Raw genomic sequence first — 22844 nt, 5'->3', positions numbered from 1 at the left:
CAGGTAACATGCAGGTTATTGTGGTCCTCCCACTACCACTCAGGTAACATGCAGGTTATTGTTGTCCTCCCACTACCACTCAGGTAACATGCAGGTTATTACAGATTAAAGTAGTGATGATGAACTTTACAGGGAGGTGAAAGTGCACAGTGATGAGCTTGATGCTCCTTTACCAATAAACATTGCCCGTCTGATTCTGGTGACGTGGTGATCGATGTTTGGCTGCCATTTGTCAAATTTAAAATATTCGCTTCTATCCATAATAATTTCTTGTAGACCAGCCTACCTGCATTGTATGTGTCAGCTGTTGTCTCGAGGTCAGGTGACCAGACACAACTATCAGTAGAGGTGAAGAAACCATGGAAACACTATCAACTTTTAAATTTTTATTCGGTTCATGACAACTTCAGCGTAAAAGTCCATTTTGAGTGCACTATGTCATCACACACTGATTTTTATCAGCAACAGGACCTTTTTGGTGGTAAAATACTACTGGTGGGAGAATACTACTGGTGGGAGAATACTACTGGTGGGAAAAAGCACGTTTTCTTCATGCAGATTCTAGAATATTCACATGAAAATCCGTTGCCAATTGATGGAATCCTAGCTGGTGATGTAACAAATAAAGATGATACATCTCCCGTTTGGCAAGTCTCTTGTGATGCGGTTCACAGCAACACTGACAGGATGTGTTGACATGACAACTGCGTTGGAGTTCTGAATGACCCTTCTAATTCTATTTGCTGACATCCTACAGTCACATTTTGGCACCAGCAGAGTAGCTGCCTCGTTATATAAGTCACGCCCCTCTGCAAACACACCTCCTCCCGTGTTGGTTACGAGGTGTAACTTATGACGATTAGGTGAGAGAATATCATGTTGCCGTTGGTGTATTAAAATGAGAGTTGGGATAATGTCCCCCTACCGCCTTAATACCCCCCCCCCCAAGTGTTTGACATGGGGGGGGGGGGGACCAGTCACTTTATTAATGTAGAAAAAACAGTCATGTTTCATACTTTGGTCGACACACTTTGACCTGGTTTCATCCAAACATCATTCAATTTGATGAAAACATGATTTTTAACTGTTCATGACCGTTTTTAAGGGAGTTTTTGCGGAGCTCAGGTCAGTTTTGCGGATGTGAAATGTCATCCTTGGTGTGTGTGTGTTCTCGTTCTAGTTTCCAGGAGACAGACAACGCGTGGCATGGAGGCTGCTTGGCCCTGGCAGAGCTGGGGAGAAGAGGCCTGCTGGTGCCCTCTCGTCTCCCGGACGGTACGTAACAAAACCCTGCACACACAGCTAGCTAGAGCGGCGTGCGGGAGCTTCTTGTATTTCAACTACGGCACAACATGTCGTCTGTACCTGCAAAGCAACCCCCCCCCCCCTTCCCATAAACCCTCAGTCACAACAGCCATGCAGAACAACAACCCCACTTCCCATAAACCCTCAGTCACAACAGCCATACAGAACAACAACCCCCCTTCCCATAAACCCTTAGTCACAACAGCCATACAGAACAACAACCCCCCTTCCCATAAACCCTCACAGTCACAACAGCCATACAGAACAACAACCCCCCTCCCCTTCCCATAAACCCTCAGTCACAACAGCCATACAGAACAACAACCCTCCTTCCCATAAACCCTCAGTCACAACAGCCATACAGAACAACAACCCCCTGGGATAAACATGAACAGATTTTATTTTGGTAATGCTTTTTAGAAACGTATTAAATATATACAACTTATCTCACCACCATACACCTTGTAGTATACAACATATTATAGTCACTTAAATAGTTCCACCCTTGTTCTATACAGCGTTCTGTGATCAGATGTGAAGGGTTAACATTTTACATGAAAGGCTATTTGGGTCAAGTCAGTGCAGGTGAGGAGGGTTTTCTGATAAGAGGTTTTCCCCGTAGCCTACCGGAGACACCATCACATGTTGGTTTTAAAACACCAGTCTTGCTTTTAGTGCTTGGTAAACATTTGATCGTCCTATAGACAGACAGGGGCGTGTCCGCGGAGGTTCAACTGTACAGCTCCACTTCCCTCCTTTACATCCTGGTCCTAGACTAGAGCCACTGTGGACTTCCTGTTGTCTGTTGGATGGGTATTGGTTCAACTGTCACTTGGTGTTCAGCAGCAGAGAGGTCTCCTCCTCAGTGCTCTCCCTCCTCCTGTCTCCTTCACCACCCTCTTAGTCTGTCTCTGTTTGTGAGGGGCTGTAAGCCTGGTGTTTTTCCTGGCTGGGAGCTGGCTCTCTCCCCTGGCAGCTCGCTTCACCCCCCTAACTTTGGTACTAGACTGGTCAGTCTGGCCCTTGGCTGTGTGTTCCTGTTTGACCTCCTTGGAGAGGTCTGTGGTTGTGTGTTTCACCTCTCTGGGGAGGGCTGTGGTTGTGTGTTTCACCTCTCTGGCGAGGGCTGTGGTTGTGTGTTTCACCTCTCTGGTGAGGGCTGTGGTTGTGTGTTTCACCTCTCTGGTGAGGGCTGTGGTTGTTGGGGGACAGGGGCAGCCTGTTGGGCGTACTGACGGGCTGTCTGCTGCCATAGAGCTGAGGCTGGAGGAAGAGGAGGAGCTAGCCAGCTGGCAGAGAGCCAGGGCTGCAGTCTGTCTCTGTTGGTCACTGGGCTCCTTGTCTGTTTGGGTGGGAGCTGGGCTGGAGCCCTGTTGACTGAGATCCACTGCGATTAAGGTGGCCATTTTGGAGCAATGGTCTGGGTTGCCTGGTTGGACCCTAACAAACTCCCTCCCTGAGGCGGCCATTTTGGAGCAGTGATCTGGACTGCCTGGTGTGGCCCTAAGGCTCAGGTTCAGTGGCAGGTCCTCCTCCGGGTGCCCTGTTTCAGGACAGCTCCCCCTGCTGGTGAAGAGGTCTGACTCCTGGTCCTTTTTGGAGAGGTTCAGGGGCATCAAATCTTTCTCAGTGTCTTCATCATCATCATCACCATCTCGTTCAGATGAGGAGTCGTTGCTTTCGTCAGAGGTGGAGTGCTCTGCGCGGTTGGCTGCCGACCTGAATGAGGAAGAAAGACAAATAATATGCATAAGATTAGACATCCACTGATACATCTGTATAGACTAGTTAGATTAGATATCCACTGATACATCTGTATAGACTAGTTAGATTAGACATCCACTGATACATCTGTATAGACTAGTTAGATTAGATTAGATATCCACTGATACATCTGTATAGACTAGTTAGATTAGACATCCACTGATACATCTGTATAGACTAGTTAGATTAGACATCCACTGATACATCTGTATAGACTAGTTAGATTAGATATCCACTGATACATCTGTATAGACTAGTTAGATTAGATATCCACTGATACATCTGTATAGACTAGTTAGATTAGATTAGATATCCACTGATACATCTGTATAGACTAGTTAGATTAGATTACCACTGATACATCTGTATAGACTAGTTAGATTAGATTAGATATCCACTGATACATCTGTATAGACTAGTTAGATTAGATATCCACTGATACATCTGTATAGACTAGTTAGCTTAGACATCCACTGATACATCTGTATAGACTAGTTAGCTTAGACATCCACTGATACATCTGTATAGACTAGTTAGATTAGATATCCACTGATACATCTGTATAGACTAGTTAGATTAGACATCCACTGATACATCTGTATAGACTAGTTAGATTAGATTAGATATCCACTGATACATCTGTATAGACTAGTTAGATTAGATATCCACTGATACATCTGTATAGACTAGTTAGATTAGATTAGATATCCACTGATACATCTGTATAGACTAGTTAGATTAGACATCCACTGATACATCTGTATAGACTAGTTAGATTAGATTAGATATCCACTGATACATCTGTATAGACTAGTTAGATTAGATATCCACTGATACATCTGTATAGACTAGTTAGATTAGATATCCACTGATACATCTGTATAGACTAGTTAGATTAGACATCCACTGATACATCTGTATAGACTAGTTAGATTAGACATCCACTGATACATCTGTATAGACTAGTTAGATTAGATATCCACTGATACATCTGTATAGACTAGTTAGATTAGATTAGACATCCACTGATACATCTGTATAGACTAGTTAGATTAGATATCCACTGATACATCTGTATAGACTAGTTAGATTAGATTAGCACTGATACATCTGTATAGACTAGTTAGATTAGATTAGCACTGATACATCTGTATAGACTAGTTAGATTAGATATCCACTGATACATCTGTATAGACTAGTTAGATTAGATATCCACTGATACATCTGTATAGACTAGTTAGATTAGACATCCACTGATACATCTGTATAGACTAGTTAGATTAGATTAGACATCCACTGATACATCTGTATAGACTAGTTAGATTAGATATCCACTGATACATCTGTATAGACTAGTTAGATTAGATATCCACTGATACATCTGTATAGACTAGTTAGATTAGATATCCACTGATACATCTGTATAGACTAGTTAGATTAGATATCCACTGATACATCTGTATAGACTAGTTAGATTAGATATCCACTGATACATCTGTATAGACTAGTTAGATTAGATATCCACTGATACATCTGTATAGACTAGTTAGATTAGATATCCACTGATACATCTGTATAGACTAGTTAGATTAGACATCCACTGATACATCTGTATAGACTAGTTAGATTAGATATCCACTGATACATCTGTATAGACTAGTTAGATTAGATATCCACTGATACATCTGTATAGACTAGTTAGATTAGATATCCACTGATACATCTGTATAGACTAGTTAGATTAGATATCCACTGATACATCTGTATAGACTAGTTAGATTAGACATCCACTGATACATCTGTATAGACTAGTTAGATTAGATATCCACTGATACATCTGTATAGACTAGTTAGATTAGACATCCACTGATACATCTGTATAGACTAGTTAGATTAGATATCCACTGATACATCTGTATAGACTAGTTAGATTAGATTAGACATCCACTGATACATCTGTATAGACTAGTTAGATTAGTCATCCACTGATACATCTGTATAGACTAGTTAGATTAGATATCCACTGATACATCTGTATAGACTAGTTAGATTAGATTAGCACTGATACATCTGTATAGACTAGTTAGATTAGATTAGCACTGATACATCTGTATAGACTAGTTAGATTAGATTACCACTGATACATCTGTATAGACTAGTTAGATTAGATTAGATATCCACTGATACATCTGTATAGACTAGTTAGATTAGATATCCACTGATACATCTGTATAGACTAGTTAGATTAGATATCCACTGATACATCTGTATAGACTAGTTAGATTAGATATCCACTGATACATCTGTATAGACTAGTTAGATTAGATTAGATATCCACTGATACATCTGTATAGACTAGTTAGATTAGATTAGATATCCACTGATACATCTGTATAGACTAGTTAGATTAGATATCCACTGATACATCTGTATAGACTAGTTAGATTAGATATCCACTGATACATCTGTATAGACTAGTTAGATTAGATATCCACTGATACATCTGTATAGACTAGTTAGATTAGACATCCACTGATACATCTGTATAGACTAGTTAGATTAGATTAGATATCCACTGATACATCTGTATAGACTAGTTAGAGCTGCAGCTGTTTTGACTGGTAAAGAGCTGTGTGAGGAGAGTGCATGTTGTTGTATCATCACTTACCCTCTTTCCATGTGCGTCATCAAGCTCTGTGGTGCGTCCTCTTTGCTCGGCTCTACTCTGATTGGCTGAGAGGCTGGCTCTGGTCCTCCTGATTGGTTGACAGGCTGTAGTTCCCCCAGGACGGTACATCTGGAACCCTCCGTAGTGTCTCTCTGGGTGAAGGGGTGTGGAGGGCTGGGTCTGTCAGGGGAGCCCAAGGCAGAACACCCCTCCATGGGGCTCAGTCTGGTGGGCTTGTCACTGCTCTGCTCCACCTGGCTGGTCCCTTCCTCCGTGGGTCTGCTGTGGGGTTCACCATGGAGCCTGGGGTGGAGGTAAAAGTCATAGTCCCTAGGTCCCAGGCCGGGGCCTGGTCTTGGGTCGTACACATCCAGAGGAAAGTACCTGGAGCCTGGGAGAGGGATGGGGTGTGGGTGGTGGTGGTCCGCGGGTCGGTACAGGCCATAGGGCAGGGGGAGACCGTATCTGTATGGGTATGGAGGGATGAGAGATGGGTGGGAGTGGTCTGGGTTCATGGGTATCACAGGTCTTTGTGGGGTCTCCAGGAAGCTAGGCCGGTAGGTCTGGGAGTTTGGCCCAGAAAGGTGATGCGTCCCTGGGATGAAGTAGGGCTGGTAGAGGGGGTGGAGAGCCGGGTGGCGATCAGGAAACAGGTAGGGAGGGTACTCAGGTATTATGTGAGGTGGGAGGGGCTTCAGCGGCATGGAGGCTGCTGCCATTGGGCCCCAGGCGAAGGTGGGGTTATGGAATGATGGCATGGGCGGAGTCAGAGACGGCTCCCCTGATTGGTTGTGGGACGACTTTAGCGCGACCTCTGGGTTCTCCCGATTGGGTGTGACTTGGGAGAAGGCTGACGGGCGTGGCAAATCCTTGGCCTTGACTTCCTTTGTGTCTGATTTGATCTGAATGTCTTTCCTGACTGGACTCCTACACGCCTCCTCTCTCTCCTCCTTCTCCTCCTCTCTCTCCTCCTCCTTCTCATCCTCTCTCTCCTTCTCCTCCTCTCTCTCCTCCTTCTCTTCTCTCCTGTTCTCCACTCCTCCTCTGTGACCCTCAGGGGTCATGAGCCGCTCCACAGGAAGTGGCCCTGATTTGTCCTTCAGGGTTAAAGATGCCAGTTTGTGGTTGGCAGGGCCAGGGGTCTTGGTTTGCCTCCCTGCGTGGCCTCCTTTCTGAGACACCAGTGATATAGAATTCATACAGAGGTTGTACTTCATGTGGTTGAACAGGTGAGACTTCTCGTTGCAGGTGAACGGGCACTGGAAACACTGGTACTTGTAGGGCTTGCCCGGGGGCCGTGGGATGTAGTGAGGCCTCTTGGGCTTGCGCTCCTGAACGCTGAGCATTTTGGATCTGGTGTGTGTGTGTGTGTAGTTTCACTGCACAGACAAGAGGAAGAGGTAACAGATTGATGGATTAGTTGCGCTGAACATTGACGTACATTTTTACATGCATTTCTTCACATTATGTACAATGACACGTGTTTTAACACTGAGTTTCTTTACATCGTTAATGATCTTTAAGGAAATGTCAGGGTAGATGGGTGTTTTAGGACCTTTTCGTTAATGATCTTTAAGGAAATGTCAGGGTAGATGGGTGTTTTAGGACCTTTTCGTTAATGATCTTTAAGGAAATGTCAGGGTAGATGGGTGTTTTAGGACCTTTTCATTAATGATCTTTAAGGAAATGTCAGGGTAGATGGGTGTTTTAGGACCTTTTCGTTAATGATCTTTAAGGAAATGTCAGGGTAGATGGGTGTTTTAGGACCTTTTCATTCATGATCTTTAAGGAAATGTCAGGGTAGATGGGTGTTTTAGGACCTTTTCGTTAATGATCTTTAAGGAAATGTCAGGGTAGATGGGTGTTTTAGGACCTTTTCGTTAATGATCTTTAAGGAAATGTCAGGGTAGATGGGTGTTTTAGGACCTTTTCGTTAATGATCTTTAAGGAAATGTCAGGGTAGATGGGTGTTTTAGGACCTTTTCGTTAATGATCTTTAAGGAAATGTCAGGGTAGATGGGTGTTTTAGGACCTTTTCGTTAATGATCTTTAAGGAAATGTCAGGGTAGATGGGTGTTTTAGGACCTTGTCATTAATGATCTTTAAGGAAATGTCAGGGTAGATGGGTGTTTTAGGACCTTTTCATTAATGATCTTTAAGGAAATGTCAGGGTAGATGGATGTTTTAGGACCTTTTCATTAAAGCGCTTTAAGGAAATGTCAGGGTAGATGGGTGTTTTAGGACCTTTTCGTTAATGATCTTTAAGGAAATGTCAGGGTAGATGGGTGTTTTAGGACCTTTTCATTAAAGCGCTTTAAGGAAATGTCAGGGTAGATGGGTGTTTTAGGACCTTTTCATTAAAGCGCTTTAAGGAAATGTCAGGGTAGATGGGTGTTTTAGGACCTTTTCGTTAATGATCTTTAAGGAAATGTCAGGGTAGATGGGTGTTTTAGGACCTTGTCATTAATGATCTTTAAGGAAATGTCAGGGTAGATGGGTGTTTTAGGACCTTTTCATTAAAGCGCTTTAAGGAAATGTCAGGGTAGATGGGTGTTTTAGGACCTTTTCATTAAAGCGCTTTAAGGAAATGTCAGGGTAGATGGGTGTTTTAGGACCTTTTCGTTAATGATCTTTAAGGAAATGTCAGGGTAGATGGGTGTTTTAGGACCTTGTCATTAATGATCTTTAAGGAAATGTCAGGGTAGATGGATGTTTTAGGACCTTTTCATTAAAGCGCTTTAAGGAAATGTCAGGGTAGATGGTGTTTTAGGACCTTTTCGTTAATGATCTTTAAGGAACTGTCAGGGTAGATGGGTGTTTTAGGACCTTTTCGTTAATGATCTTTAAGGAAATGTCAGGGTAGATGGGTGTTTTAGGGCCTTGTCATTAATGATCTTTAAGGAAATGTCAGGGTAGATGGGTGTTTTAGGACCTTTTCATTAATGATCTTTAAGGAAATGTCAGGGTAGATGGATGTTTTAGGACCTTGTCATTAATGATCTTTAAGGAAATGTCAGGGTAGATGGGTGTTTTAGGACCTTTTCATTAATGATCTTTAAGGAAATGTCAGGGTAGATGGATGTTTTAGGACCTTTTCATTAAAGCGCTTTAAGGAAATGTCAGGGTAGATGGGTGTTTTAGGACCTTTTCGTTAATGATCTTTAAGGAACTGTCAGGGTAGATGGGTGTTTTAGGACCTTTTCGTTAATGATCTTTAAGGAAATGTCAGGGTAGATGGGTGTTTTAGGACCTTGTCATTAATGATCTTTAAGGAAATGTCAGGGTAGATGGGTGTTTTAGGACCTTTTCATTAATGATCTTTAAGGAAATGTCAGGGTAGATGGATGTTTTAGGACCTTTTCATTAAAGCGCTTTAAGGAAATGTCAGGGTAGATGGGTGTTTTTAGGACCTTTTCGTTAATGATCTTTAAGGAAATGTCAGGGTAGATGGGTGTTTTAGGACCTTTTCATTAAAGCGCTTTAAGGAAATGTCAGGGTAGATGGGTGTTTTAGGACCTTTTCATTAAAGCGCTTTAAGGAAATGTCAGGGTAGATGGGTGTTTTAGGACCTTTTCGTTAATGATCTTTAAGGAAATGTCAGGGTAGATGGGTGTTTTAGGACCTTTTCATTCATGATCTTTAAGGAACTGTCAGGGTAGATGGGTGTTTTAGGACCTTGTCATTAATGATCTTTAAGGAACTGTCAGGGTAGATGGATGTTTTAGGACCTTTTCATTCATGATCTTTAAGGAAATGTCAGGGTAGATGGGTGTTTTAGGACCTTTTCATTCATGATCTTTAAGGAAATGTCAGGGTAGATGGGTGTTTTAGGACCTTTTCATTAATGATCTTTAAGGAAATGTCAGGGTAGATGGGTGTTTTAGGACCTTTTCGTTAATGATCTTTAAGGAAATGTCAGGGTAGATGGGTGTTTTAGGACCTTTTCATTCATGATCTTTAAGGAAATGTCAGGGTAGATGGGTGTTTTAGGACCTTTTCATTAATGATCTTTAAGGAAATGTCAGGGTAGATGGGTGTTTTAGGACCTTTTCGTTAATGATCCTTTTTGTTGGAGGTTTTGTGTTAACAGCACATTCTCTCCCAGCGTTTTACTGAGTAGGATTAACACGGCTACTAGTCCAGTTCAACTGGTTCAGCTAGAGGAGGAGAGTAGTTAGACTAGTTTACACTGACCTCTCCTCTCTGTCTGTCTTTATCTGCTCAGGCCAAAGAAAGAAGACCCCTCCCTAAGGACACTGCACCCTCAGGGCATATAGTCCAGTCCACACGTATACATACACACATGGATCAAGCCAAGCGTCCTAGTATGTAAATGAGGAGTGTTAACTGAGTCAAACTGGTGCCACATGGACAGGTGTGTGTGTGTGTGTGCGTGCGTGCGTGCGTGCGCGAGTGAGTACAGGCCCTCAGGATAACCTATTCTACTAACAGTTGCTCTGTATGTTTGGAACAAGGAACAACTATCCAGCTTTCACAGTATGTAAACCACCTGCATGTTATTTTTGCATAGTCCATCACTGTCATGGGTGGCTGGTTATGTCTCTCTACATAGACCATCACTGTCATGGGTGGCTGGTTATGTCTCTCTACATAGACCATCACTGTCATGGGTGGCTGGTTATGTCTCTCTACATAGTCCATCACTGTCATGGGTGGCTGGTTATGTCTCTCTACATAGTCCATCACTGTCATGGGTGGCTGGTTATGTCTCTCTACATAGACCATCACTGTCATGGGTGGCTGGTTATGTCTCTCTACATAGACCATCACTGTCATGGGTGGCTGGTTATGTCTCTCTACATAGTCCATCACTGTCATGGGTGGCTGGTTATGTCTCTCTACATAGACCATCACTGTCATGGGTGGCTGGTTATGTCTCTCTACATAGTCCATCACTGTCATGGGTGGCTGGTTATGTCTCTCTACATAGACCATCACTGTCATGGGTGGCTGGTTATGTCTCTCTACATAGACCATCACTGTCATGGGTGGCTGGTTATGTCTCTCTACATAGACCATCACTGTCATGGGTGGTTGGTTATGTCTCTCTTCATAGACCATCACTGTCATGGGTGGCTGGTTATGTCTCTCTACATAGACCATCACTGTCATGGGTGGTTGGTTATGTCTCTCTACATAGACCATCACTGTCATGGGTAGCTGGTTATGTCTCTCTACATAGACCATCACTGTCATGGGTGGCTGGTTATGTCTCTACATAGACCATCACTGTCATGGGTAGCTGGTTATGTCTCTCTACATAGACCATCACTGTCATGGGTGGTTGGTTATGTCTCTCTTCATAGACCATCACTGTCATGGGTAGCTGGTTATGTCTCTACATAGACCATCACTGTCATGGGTAGCTGGTTATGTCTCTCTACATAGACCATCACTGTCATGGGTGGCTGGTTATGTCTCTACATAGACCATCACTGTCATGGGTGGCTGGTTATGTCTCTCTACATAGACCATCACTGTCATGGGTAGCTGGTTATGTCTCTCTACATAGACCATCACTGTCATGGGTGGCTGGTTATGTCTCTCTACATAGACCATCACTGTCATGGGTGGCTGGTTATGTCTCTCTACATAGACCATCACTGTCATGGGTGGCTGGTTATGTCTCTCTACATAGACCATCACTGTCATGGGTGGCTGGTTATGTCTCTACATAGACCATCACTGTCATGGGTAGCTGGTTATGTCTCTACATAGACCATCACTGTCATGGGTGGCTGATTATGTCTCTACATAGACCATCACTGTCATGGGTGGCTGGTTATGTCTCTACATAGACCATCACTGTCATGGGTGGCTGGTTATGTCTCTACATAGACCATCACTGTCATGGGTAGCTGGTTATGTCTCTCTACATAGACCATCACTGTCATGGGTGGCTGGTTATGTCTCTACATAGACCATCACTGTCATGGGTGGCTGGTTATGTCTCTACATAGACCATCACTGTCATGGGTGGCTGGTTATGTCTCTACATAGGTAGACCCCATCACGCCTAGACTCATGTCCTATAGTAGGTATGGATGGTTGTGTGTCTCTCTCTCCTGTATATCTATCTATCCTGTATCTGTCTAGGTAGGCAGGAGAGTCGATGGACTAGGCATCATGTAGGCAGGAGAGTCGCTGGACTAGGCATCATGTAGGCAGGAGAGTCGCTGGACTAGGCATCATGTAGGCGGGAGAGTCGCTAGACTAGGCATCATGTAGGCAGGAGAGTCGCTAGACTAGGCATCATGTAGGCAGGAGAGTCGCTAGACTAGGCATCATGTAGGCAGGAGAGTCGCTAGACTAGGCATCATGTAGGCAGGAGAGTCGCTGGACTAGGCATCATGTAGGCAGGAGAGTTGCTAGACTAGGCATCATGTAGTCAGGTAAGCAGAGCAGGAGATCAGTAGGCATCATCCAGGCAGGTAAGCAGAGCAGGAGATCAGTAGGCATCATCCAGGCAGGTAGGCAGAGCAGGAGATCAGTAGGCATCATCCAGGCAGGTAGGCAGAGCAGGAGATCAGTTGGCATCATCCAGGCAGGAAGGCAGAGCAGGAGATCAGTAGGTAGACCAGGAGATCAGTAGGCATCATCCAGGCAGGTAGGCAGAGCAGGAGATCAGTAGGCAGAGCAGGAGATCAGTTGGCATCATCCAGGCAGGTAGGCAGAGCAGGAGATCAGTAGGTAGACCTCACCCTGCCTAGTAGACCTGGAGGGCATGTAGCGACACGCTTCTCTCTTTCTCTCTCTCTGTCTCTCTCTCCCTCACTAAACTGCCTGCCTGAAGGCGTGGGAACCGAAAGGCACCTGTTTCCCATGACTACACCTGTGCTGCAGCGGGATGCAGTGATACGTGGCTCTGGGCATACGGGCACGGCACTACTACAGCGGGCTAGTCAGCTAGGCTCAGACACATCTCCTTATCTGATGAGCTCATCACACCACATCAACCTTGTAGAGAGAGTGTGACTGGCCTTCTGACAGCATGGGCCTCCCGGAGAGACTGTTACTCAGGAGTCAGGGACTTACTTACAGGGAAAAACTGTGTGTGTGTGTGTGTGTGTGTGTGTGTGTGTGTGTGTGGTAAACTGACACAGCAACGGCGAACGACAACTAGGATGCAGCAGAAAACGGGCGTTCATACACATCTAAATAGGAACTGGTATTCAAATGAGAACCGTGGCAGTTTAACGAGTTTATAACAAATCAGATGTTTTCCTTTCAGAAAGAGCTGTCACCTAAGGCCCTGTCTTCAGGTTAGGATATACACACACACACACACACACACACGGTTCAGGGCTCCGCCTAAAGAGAGTGAACCGTTCCGTCACACACTGTCGCAAGAAGTCGTCTCTCAGGTTCCTGCTCAGGTGTGGTGCAGAACGGAACGCCACTCCCTTCTCAAGAAGAGAAATCGGTTGCAAAACCTTGTTGGTTGTAATATCTTGCTATCATTACCTGGAACGGAGCCACCACTCCGTCTACCAGACACAAAGACCCTCACAGGAACAGAGCCAACACTCCGTCTACCAGACAAAAAGACCCTCACAGGACCAGAGCCACCACTCCGTCTACCAGACACAAAGACCCTCACAGGACCAGAGCCACCACTCCGTCTACCAGACACAAAGACCCTCACAGGAACAGAGCCAACACTCCGTCTACCAGACACAAAGACCCTCACAGGAACAGAGCCAACACTCCGTCTACCAGACACAAAGACCCTCACAGGACCAGAGCCACCACTCCGTCTACCAGACACAAAGACCCTCACAGGACCAGAGCCACCACTCCGTCTACCAGACACAAAGACCCTCACAGGACCAGAGCCACCACTCCGTCTACCAGACACAAAGACCCTCACAGGACCAGAGCCACCACTCCGTCTACCAGACACAAAGACCCTCACAGGACCAGAGCCACCACTCAGTCTACCAGACACAAAGCCCCTCACAGGAACAGAGCCACCACTCCGTCTACCAGACACAAAGACCCTCACAGGAACAGAGCCAACACTCCGTCTACCAGACACAAAGACCCTCACAGGAACAGAGCCACCACTCCGTCTACCAGACACAAAGACCCTCACAGGAACAGAGCCAACACTCCGTCTACCAGACACAAAGCCCCTCACAGAAACAAGTCTGTTTTCTTATGTTTTCCCAACTCAAACCCTCTCCTCCGTATCTAACCAGGTGTTCTTAGTAAACACCTGGTTAATCTAACCAACAACATGTTGTGATCAGTACCATCTTATGGTTTCCCAACTCAAACCCTCTCCTCCGTATCTAACCAGGTGTTCTTAGTAAACACCTGGTTAATCTAACCAACAACATGTTGTGATCAGTACCATCTTATGGTTTCCCAACTCAAACCCTCTCCTCCGTATCTAACCAGGTGTTCTTAGTAAACACCTGGTTTATCTAACCAACAACATGTTGTGATCAGTACCATGTGCTGTGATCCACTTCCTCTGTCTCAGACATAACAAGCCAGTGTTGACTGTTGAGGTCAGGTGTGTTTGTGGGTCTGTCCGTCAGTACCATGCAGGCAGTAGGTTATGAGAACACACAGGTAACAGGTGTCCTAACAGGTGCACAGTCTCACCTCGCCCTAAAATACACCTGTAGACTCCGCTTCACATGTAAACCCCCCCACACACTGAACCACAGACCGGTTACAAGCTACCATTCAGCTGGATATGCAGAAAATAAATAATGGCTTGTCATGATGGCGTTCACCAACTGCCGTTTCTCTTGAGCGGTTAAACCCGTGCTAGTTAGGTAGTGAGAAAGCAGTCTTACCTGCTCTGTTTGTGAGGACGCCCGTTCCAGAGTGTGGGAGCATCGGCCAGTGGCTCTGCGACCGTGTCTCCAGTAGTGTCCCAAGTGTGTGTGTGTGCTCTGCTGCCTGGTCTGTGGTGAGTGTTGATCTGACTTCCTGTCTGTGAGGTCTTACCTGTCCTGTTACCTTGGACTAGTTTACCTAAGGGGGCGGAGCCTACTTTATCCCAACAGTAGCAGTAGGGCCCTGAGTGGGCGTGGTCTCCAGCAGCAGTAGAGCCCTGAGGGGGCGTGGCCTCCAACAGAAACAGTCGGGCCCTCAGGCAACATCCATCCTAGCTGAATATTAGTCAGGCCCCGAGACACCATTTACATGATGGGAGAAAACAAGCTATCTGTCTCTGTCTGTCTCTCTCCCTGTCTCTCTCCCTCCCTGTCTCTCTCCCTCCCTGTCTCTCTCTCTCCCTCCCTGTCTCTCTCTCTCCCTCCCTGTCTCTCTCTCTCCCTCCCTGTCTCTCTCCCTCCCTGTCTCTCTCTCTCCCTCCCTGTCTCTCTCTCTCCCTCCCTGTCTCTCTCTCTCCCTCCCCGTCTCTCTCTCTCCCTCCCTGTCTCTCTCTCTCCCTCCCCGTCTCTCTCCCTCCCTCCCTGTCTCCCTCCTTCCCTGTCTCCCTGTCTCCCTTTCTCTCTGTCTCCCTCCCTCCCTGTCTCTCTCCCTCCCTGTCTCTCTCTCCCTCCCCGTGTCTCTCCCTCCCCGTGTCTCTCCCTCCCCGTGTCTCTCCCTCCCCGTGTCTCTCCCTCCCCGTCTCTCTCCCTCCCCGTCTCTCTCCCTCCCTCCCTGTCTCCCTCCTTCCCTGTCTCTCTGTCTCCCTGTCTCTCTGTCTCCCTTTCTCTCTGTCTCCCTCCCTCCCTCCCTGTCTCCCTCCCTCCCTCCCTCCCTCCCTCCCTGTCTCTCTCCTTCCCTGTCTCTCTCCCTCCCTGTATCTCTACCTCCCTCCCTGTCTCTCTCTCTCCCTCCCTGTCTCTCTCTCCCTCTCTCCCTCCCTGTCTCTCTCTCTCTCCCACCCTCCCTCCCTGTCTCTCTCTCTCCCTCCCTGTCTCTCTCTCTCCCTCCCTGTCTCTCTCTCCCTCTCTCACTCCCTGTCTCTCTCTCTCTCCCACCCTCCCTCCCTGTCTCTCTCTCTCCCTCCCTGTCTCTCTCTCTCCCTCCGTCTCTCTCTCTCCCTCCCTCCCTCCCTGTCTCCCTCCCTCCCTCCCTGTCTCCCTCCCTGTCTCCCTCCCTCCCTCCCTGTCTCTCTCTCTCTCTCCCTCCCTGTCTCTCTCTCTCCCTCCCTGTCTCTCTCTCTCTCCCTCCCTGTCTCTCTCTCTCTCCCTCCCTGTCTCTCTCGCTCTCCCTCCCTGTCTCTCTCTCTCTCTCCCTGTCTCTCTCTCTCTCCCTCCCTGTCTCTCTCTCTCCCTCCCTGTCTCTCTCCCTCCCTGTCTCTCTCTCCCTCCCTCCCTGTCTCTCTCTCTCCCTCCCTCCCTCCCTCCCTCCCTCCCTGTCTCTCTCTCTCCCTCCCTCCCTCCCTCTCCCTCCCTCCCTCCCTCCCTCCCTCCCTCCATGTCTCTCTCTCTCCCTCACTGTCTCTCTCCCTCCCTCCCTGTCTCTGTCTCCGTCTCTCTCTCTCCCTCCCTGTCTCTCTCTCTCCCTGTCTCTCTCTCTCCCTCACTGTCTCTCTCCCTCCCTCCCTCTCTCCCTCCCTGTCTCTCTCCCTCCCTCCCTGTCTCTGTCTCCGTCTCTCTCTCTCCCTCCCTGTCTCTCTCTCTCCCTGTCTCCCTGTCTCTCCCTCCCTCCCTGTCTCTCTCTCCCTCCCTGTCTCTCCCTCTCTCCCTCCCTGTTTCTCCCTCTCTCCCTCCCTGTCTCTCGCTCTCCCTCCCTGTCTCTCTCTCTCCCTCTCTCCCTCCCTGTCTCTCTCTCTCCCTCCCTCCCTCCCTGTCTCTCTCTCTCCCTCTCTCCCTCCCTGTCTCTCTCTCTCCCTCCCTCCCTCCCTGTCTCTCTCTCTCTCTCCCTCCCTCCCTCCCTGTCTCTCTCTCTCCCTCCCTCCCTCCCTGTCTCTCTCTCTCCCTCCCTCCCTCCCTCCCTGTCTCTCTCTCTCCCTCCCTCCCTCCCTCCTGTCTCTCTCTCTCCCTCCCTCCCTCCCTCCCGTCTCTCTCTCTCCCTCCCTCCCTCCCTCCCGTCTCTCTCTCCCTCCCTCCCTCCCTCCCTCCCTCCCTCCCTCCCTCCCTCCCTCCCTCCCTCCCTCCCTCCCTCCCTCCCTCCCTGTCTCTCCCTCCCTCCCTCCCTCCCTCCCTCCCTCCCTCCCTCCCTCCCTCCCTCCCTCCCTCCCTCCCTCCCTCCCTCCCTCCCTCCCTCCCTCCCTCCCTCCCTGTCTCTATCTCTCCCTCCCTCCCTCCCTCCCTCCCTCCCTCCCTCCCTGTCTCTCCCTCCCTCCCTCCCTCCCTGTCTCTCCCTCCCTCCCTATCTCCCTCCCTCCCTCCCTCCCTCCCTCCCTCCCTCCCTCCCTCCCTCCCTCCCTCCCTGTCTCTATCTCTCCCTCCCTCCCTCCCTCCCTCCCTCCCTGTCTCTATCTCTCCCTCCCTCCCTCTCTCCCTGTCTCTCTCTCTCTCTCCCTCCCTGTCTCCCTCCCTCCCTCCCTCCCTGTCTCGCTCTCTCTCCCTCCCTCCCTCCCTCCCTCCCTGTCTCTCTCTCTCCCTCCCTCCCTCCCACCCTCCCTGTCTCTCTCTCTCCCTCCCTGTCTCTCCCTCCCTCCCTCCCTCCCTCCCTGTCTCTCTCTCTCTCTCCCTCCCTCCCTGTCTCTCTCTCTCCCTCCCTCAATGTCTCTCTCTCCCTGTCTCTCTCTCTCTGTCTCCCTGTCTCTCCCTCCCTCCCTCCCTCCCTCCCTCCCTCCCTCCCTCCCTCCCTCCCTCCCTCCCTCCCTGTCTCTCTCCCTCCCTCCCTGTCTCTCTCCCTCCCTCCCTGTCTCCCTCTCTCCCTGTCTCTGTCTCCCTGTCTCTCTCTCTCTCCCTCCTTGTCTCTCTCTCTCTCTCTCTCTCCCTCCCTGTCTCTATGTCTCTCTCCCTCCCCCCTCCCTGGCTCTCTCTCTCCCTCTCTGTCTCTCTCTCCCTCCCTCCCTGTCTCTCTCTCTCTCTCCCTCCCTGTCTCTCTCTCTCTCTCCCTCCCTCCCTGTCTCTCTCTCTCTCTCCCTCCTTCCCTGTCTCTCTCTCTCTCCCTCCCTCCCTGTCTCTCTCTCTCTCTCCCTCCCTCCCTGTCTCTCTCCCTCCCTGTCCTTGTTCTCCTTCCTGGGAAACACAACATGGGCATTAAGGCGGGCAGGTCTAAGCTTAGACATACTTCTCTTAAATACGCCATCATGAATTGAGCAAAGTGTTTTAACAGAAGTTCCCACAACATCCCGAGGCAATAATGGGAAAAGGTCATTTTGCATTCAGGCAAATAAGGGTGTTGTTGGCTGTGGTGTTGACCTCTACCTGTCACTGTATGACAGCGCCAGTCTTTTTAATGTCCAGTGTCAACATTGAAAAAGAATGACCTCAAACTTTATCTTAGTTTATCTAATTTTAAAGCCCAAATCAAACAGTTTTTTTTATAATTTTTTTTTTACACGTGAACGAGCGCGTACACGCTGGAATTAGAAAGAAACCGTACGGGAGCCAACTGCATCATGTTAGTCACATTAGAAGCACGTCTGTCTTCCTCGTTCCTACTGGAAGCACTGCTGCTAGTGAGTGGATAAACTGCATCATGTTAGTCAAATTAGAAGCACGTCTGTCTTCCTCGTTCCTACTGGAAGCACTGCTGCTAGTGAGTGGATAAACTGCATCATGTTAGTCACATTAGAAGCACGTCTGTCTTCCTCGTTCCTACTGGAAGCACTGCTGCTAGTGAGTGGATAAACTGCATCATGTTAGTCACATTAGAAGCACATCTGTCTTCCTCGTTCCTACTCGAAGCAATGCTGCTAGTGAGTGGATAAACTGCATCATGTTAGTCAAATTAGAAGCACGTCTGTCTTCCTCGTTCCTACTGGAAGCACTGCTGCTAGTGAGTGGATAAACTGCATCATGTTAGTCACATTAGAAGCACGTCTGTCTTTCTCGTTCCTACTCGAAGCAATGCTGCTAGTGAGTGGATAAACTGCATCATGTTAGTCAAATTAGAAGCACGTCTGTCTTCCTCGTTCCTACTCGAAGCTATGCTGCTAGTGAGTGGATAAACTGCATCATGTTAGTCACATTAGAAGCACGTCTGTCTTCCTCGTTCCTACTCGAAGCAATGCTGCTAGTGAGTGGATAAACTGACAGAAAATACACTTTGTGCATTAAGTCTGGAGTTAACATGTACAGTCAAAGATGTGTCTATTTAGTGTTGATCAGTTCAGCTGCCGGTACCAATAATACATATTTAAATACGTTCTGCCTGTTTCCCTGTTTCCCTGTCTACCTGTCTCCCTTTCTACCTGTTTACCTGTTTACCTGTCTACCTGTTTACCTGTTTACCTCTTTCTACCTGTTTCCCTGTCTACCTGTTTACCCGTCTACCTGGTTCCCCGTTTACCCGTCTACCTGGTTCCCTGTTTACCCGTCTACCTGTTTACCCGTCTACCTGTTTACCCGTCTACCTGTTTCCCTGTCTACCTGTTTCCCTGTTTACCCGTCTACCTGTTTACCCGTCTACCTGTTTCCCCGTCTACCTGTTTACCCGTCTACCTGTCTACCTGTCTACCTGTTTACCTGTTTACCTGTCTACTTGTTTACCTGTCTACCTGTTTACCTGTCTACTTGTTTACCTGTCTACCTGTTTCCCTGTTTTCCCTGTCTACCTGTTTTACCTGTCTACCTGTCTACCTGTTTTACCTGTCTACCTGTTTACCTGTCTACCTGTTTACCTGTTTCCCCGTCTACCTGTTTACCCGTCTACCTGTTTACCCGTCTAAATGTAATATTTCAGTTTTATTTAGTTAATTAGCTAAAATGTTGAAAAACCAGTTTTTGCGTTATCATTATGGGGTATTGTGTGTAGATTGATGAGGGGGGGGGGGGGGGGAACTATTTAATCCATTTTAAAATAAGGAATAAGGCTGTAACGTAACAATGTGGTAAAAGTCAAGGGGTCTGAATACTTTCTGAATGCACTGTACATTTCAAAAATGTTTTTAAAATGTAATCTTTATTTAACCAGTTAAGAACAAATTATTATTTTCAATGACGGCCTAGGAACAGTGGGTTAACTGCCTGTTCAGGGGCAGAACGATAGATTTGTACCTTGTCAGCTCGGGGGTTTGAACTTGCAACCTTCCGGTAACTAGTCCAACGCTCTAACCACTAGGCCACCCAGCCGCCCCATAGCGAACACAGCACGCTCTCTACTCCAGCACGCAAAGTTGGACTCGGTGATTTCGGCCCGAGGTAGTTTACACACGGCTGTTATCAGCTTTCATTTCTGATGAGTCATGTCTCAATGCTTTTCCCTCTCCACTTCTCAGGTAGTTGGAACCAGATAATTAGATTGTGTAGAATGTGGGTAACACTAGTTGAGATGATGTCATTTCAACTAGTTTTGCCTTGGTCAGATGCCGTACACAGTCATAGGAGTGGAAGCTGCTCATTCTACCACAGGTGGACAGGCAGAGAGACGAGGGTAGAGAGGTGGAGGGATGAGGGCAGAGAGGTGGAGGGATGAGGGCAGAGAGGTGGAGGGATGAGGGCAGAGAGGTGGAGGGATGAGGGCAGAGAGGTGGAGGGATGAGGGCAGAGAGGTGGAGGGATGAGGGTAGAGAGGTGGAGGGATGAGGGTAGAGAGGTGGAGGGATGAGGGTAGAGAGGTGGAGGGATGAGGGCAGAGAGGTGGAGGGATGAGGGTAGAGAGGTGGAGGGATGAGGGTAGAGAGGTGGAGGGATGAGGGCAGAGAGGTGGAGGGATGAGGGCAGAGAGGTGGAGGGATGAGGGCAGAGAGGTGGAGGGATGAGGGTAGAGAGGTGGAGGGATGAGGGTAGAGAGGTGGACGGATGAGGGTAGAGAGGTGGAGGGATGAGGGTAGAGAGGTGGAGGGATGAGGGCAGAGAGGTGCAGGGATGAGGGCAGAGAGGTGGAGGGATGAGGGCAGAGAGGTGGAGGGATGAGGGCAGAGAGGTGGAGGGATGAGGGCAGAGAGGTGGAGGGATGAGGGTAGAGAGGTGGAGGGATGAGGGTAGAGAGGTGGAGGGATGAGGGCAGAGAGGTGGAGGGATGAGGGCAGAAAGATGGAGGGATGAGGGCAGAAAGGTGGAGGGATGAGGGTAGAGAGGTGGAGGGATGAGGGCAGAGAGGTGGAGGGATGAGGGCAGAAAGGTGGAGGGATGAGGGTAGAGAGGTGGAGGGATGAGGGTAGAGAGGTGGAGGGATGAGGGTAGAGAGGTGGAGGGATGAGGGTAGAGAGGTGGAGGGATGAGGGTAGAAAGGTGGAGGGATGAGGGCAGAGAGGTGGAGGGATGAGGGTAGAGAGGTGGAGGGATGAGGGTAGAGAGGTGGAGGGATGAGGGTAGAGAGGTGGAGGGATGAGGGTAGAGAGGTGGAGGGATGAGGGTAGAAAGGTGGAGGGATGAGGGCAGAGAGGTGGAGGGATGAGGGCAGAGAGGTGGAGGGATGAGGGCAGAGAGGTGGAGGGATGAGGGCACAGTCATAGGAGTGGAAGCTGCTCATTCCACCACAGCGGTTAAAAGGATGAAAGGGGTTTTTCTCAGTAAAAGATGTGAGAGGTGTTGGTTCACAGCGACACCGTTAACCCCACCAGTCTCTCAGTGTCTTGTATTAGAGTGAACCACAGAGGCCAGGGCCAATGAGGCGAGGACAGGAACAGGATCTGATAGGTGGCATGACTTTAGAATCCCACATGAACTACAAGCTGCCATGGTGATACAACTGTTGTCAGGGGAGATGGATAAGCCTATGATGTGATTGGACTAATGGATTTAGTGAACCAGTAATAATACATTATAATACAGCTGTGTGTCATTTACACCAAAACGACAATCACACAGAGTAATATATCACTTTATTACTGACCGACATGTGAAGTTGTAATGAACTGACTATAAACTACTTCTGAACTGTTTAAGATGTTATCTTTGTCTGTCGACTACTCATTTGTCTTTCTCTCCCTCCCCCTTCTCTCTCCTTTTCTCTCCCTTCTCCCTTCTCTCTCTCTGTCTCTCTCTCCCCCTTCTCTCTCCTTCTCTCTCTCTCCCCTTCTCTCTCTCTGTCTCTCTCCCCCTTCTCTCTCTCTGTCTCTCTCCCCCTTCTCTCTCTCTGTCTCTCTCTCCCCCTTCTCTCCCTTCTCTCTCTCTCTCCCCTTCTCTCTCTCTGTCTCTCTCCCCCTTCTCTCTCTCTGTCTCTCTCCCCCTTCTCTCTCTCTCCCTGATCTCTCACCCTTCTCTCTCCTTCTCTCTCCCTTCTCCCTTCTCTCTCTCTCTCTCCCCCTTCTCTGTCTCTCTCTCCCTGATCTCTCCCTCCCTCTCTCTCTCCCCCTTCTCTGTCTCTCTCTCTCCCCCTCCCCCTTCTCTCTCTCTCTCTCCCTCCCCCTTCTCTCTCTCTCTCTCCCTGATCTCTCTCTCCCTCCAGTGGTACCTCTGATCCTGAAGGCCTTGGTCTATGATGAAAAGAGAGGAGCGTGTAGCGTTGGTTCTAACGTACGAGATGCAGCCTGCTACGTCTGCTGGGCCTTTGCCAGGGCCTACGAACCCACCGAGCTGAAGCCCTTCGTCACGCAGATCGCCTGGTAACACTCCTCTACTTCTTCATCATCTTCCTCCTCTGTCTCTCTGACCCCGGTCGGGGTCAATTACGTTTTTAATTCGCTCAGTTCAGTTAGTGAATTGATGTCAATTGAAGATTTGTGTGAAAACTTGTGCATCTCAAGGTAGGATTCTGCCCTAATAATAGAGAAGGTTAAACATGGGCTTTTAGATTACAGAATGTTTCATTGAACCTTTATTTAACTAGGCAGGTCAGTTAAGAACAAATTGTTATTTACATTGACGGTCTAGGAACAGTGGGTTAACTGCCTGTTCAGGGGCAGAACGACAGAGTTTTACCTTGTCAGCTCGGGGATTCAATCTAGCAACCTTTCGGTTGGCCCACTAGACTACCTGCCGCCCCTACACTCTAACCACTAGACTACCTGTAGCCCCTACACTCTAGCCACTAGGCTACCTGCCGCCCCTACACTCTAACCACTAGGCTACCTGCCGCCCCTACACTCTAACCACTAGACTACCTGCCACCC

The 22844-nt window shown here is 48.2% G+C and overlaps 2 protein-coding genes across 9 annotated transcripts in view; one reads left to right on the top strand and one right to left on the bottom strand.

Annotated features, from left to right (window-relative positions):
- tbcd (tubulin folding cofactor D) overlaps nt 1-22844 on the top strand; it is a 116841-nt gene that overhangs the window by 28731 nt on the left and 65266 nt on the right. For all 8 annotated transcript variants that reach the window (XR_016486104.1, XR_016486105.1, XM_090197590.1 and 5 more), the window contains exons 14-15: nt 1181-1275; nt 22181-22337. Coding sequence is in view for 6 of the 8 variants with exons in the window: in XM_090197590.1 (XP_090053716.1) it covers nt 1181-1275; nt 22181-22337 (252 nt within the window). In the remaining 2 variants the exon portion in view is untranslated. The remainder of the gene's footprint in view (nt 1-1180; nt 1276-22180; nt 22338-22844) is intronic.
- On the bottom strand, nt 1683-14742 carry znf750 (zinc finger protein 750). The gene is made up of 3 exons (XM_036939487.2): nt 14569-14742; nt 5738-7116; nt 1683-3024 (listed from the first exon to the last, which is right to left on the bottom strand). Exons 2-3 carry the CDS (start codon nt 7081-7083, stop codon nt 2145-2147), a joined length of 2226 nt encoding a protein of 741 aa, XP_036795382.1. The 5' UTR covers nt 7084-7116; nt 14569-14742; the 3' UTR covers nt 1683-2144.

The sequence above is a fragment of the Oncorhynchus mykiss genome, chromosome 13 (genome assembly GCF_057628025.1).
Source record: "Oncorhynchus mykiss isolate SJ-2025 chromosome 13, ASM5762802v1, whole genome shotgun sequence".
In the NCBI taxonomy this organism is placed as follows: Eukaryota; Metazoa; Chordata; class Actinopteri; order Salmoniformes; family Salmonidae; genus Oncorhynchus; species Oncorhynchus mykiss.
Note: the sequence above shows the minus strand (reverse complement) of the source record. Positions and strands in the feature narration are given on the sequence as shown.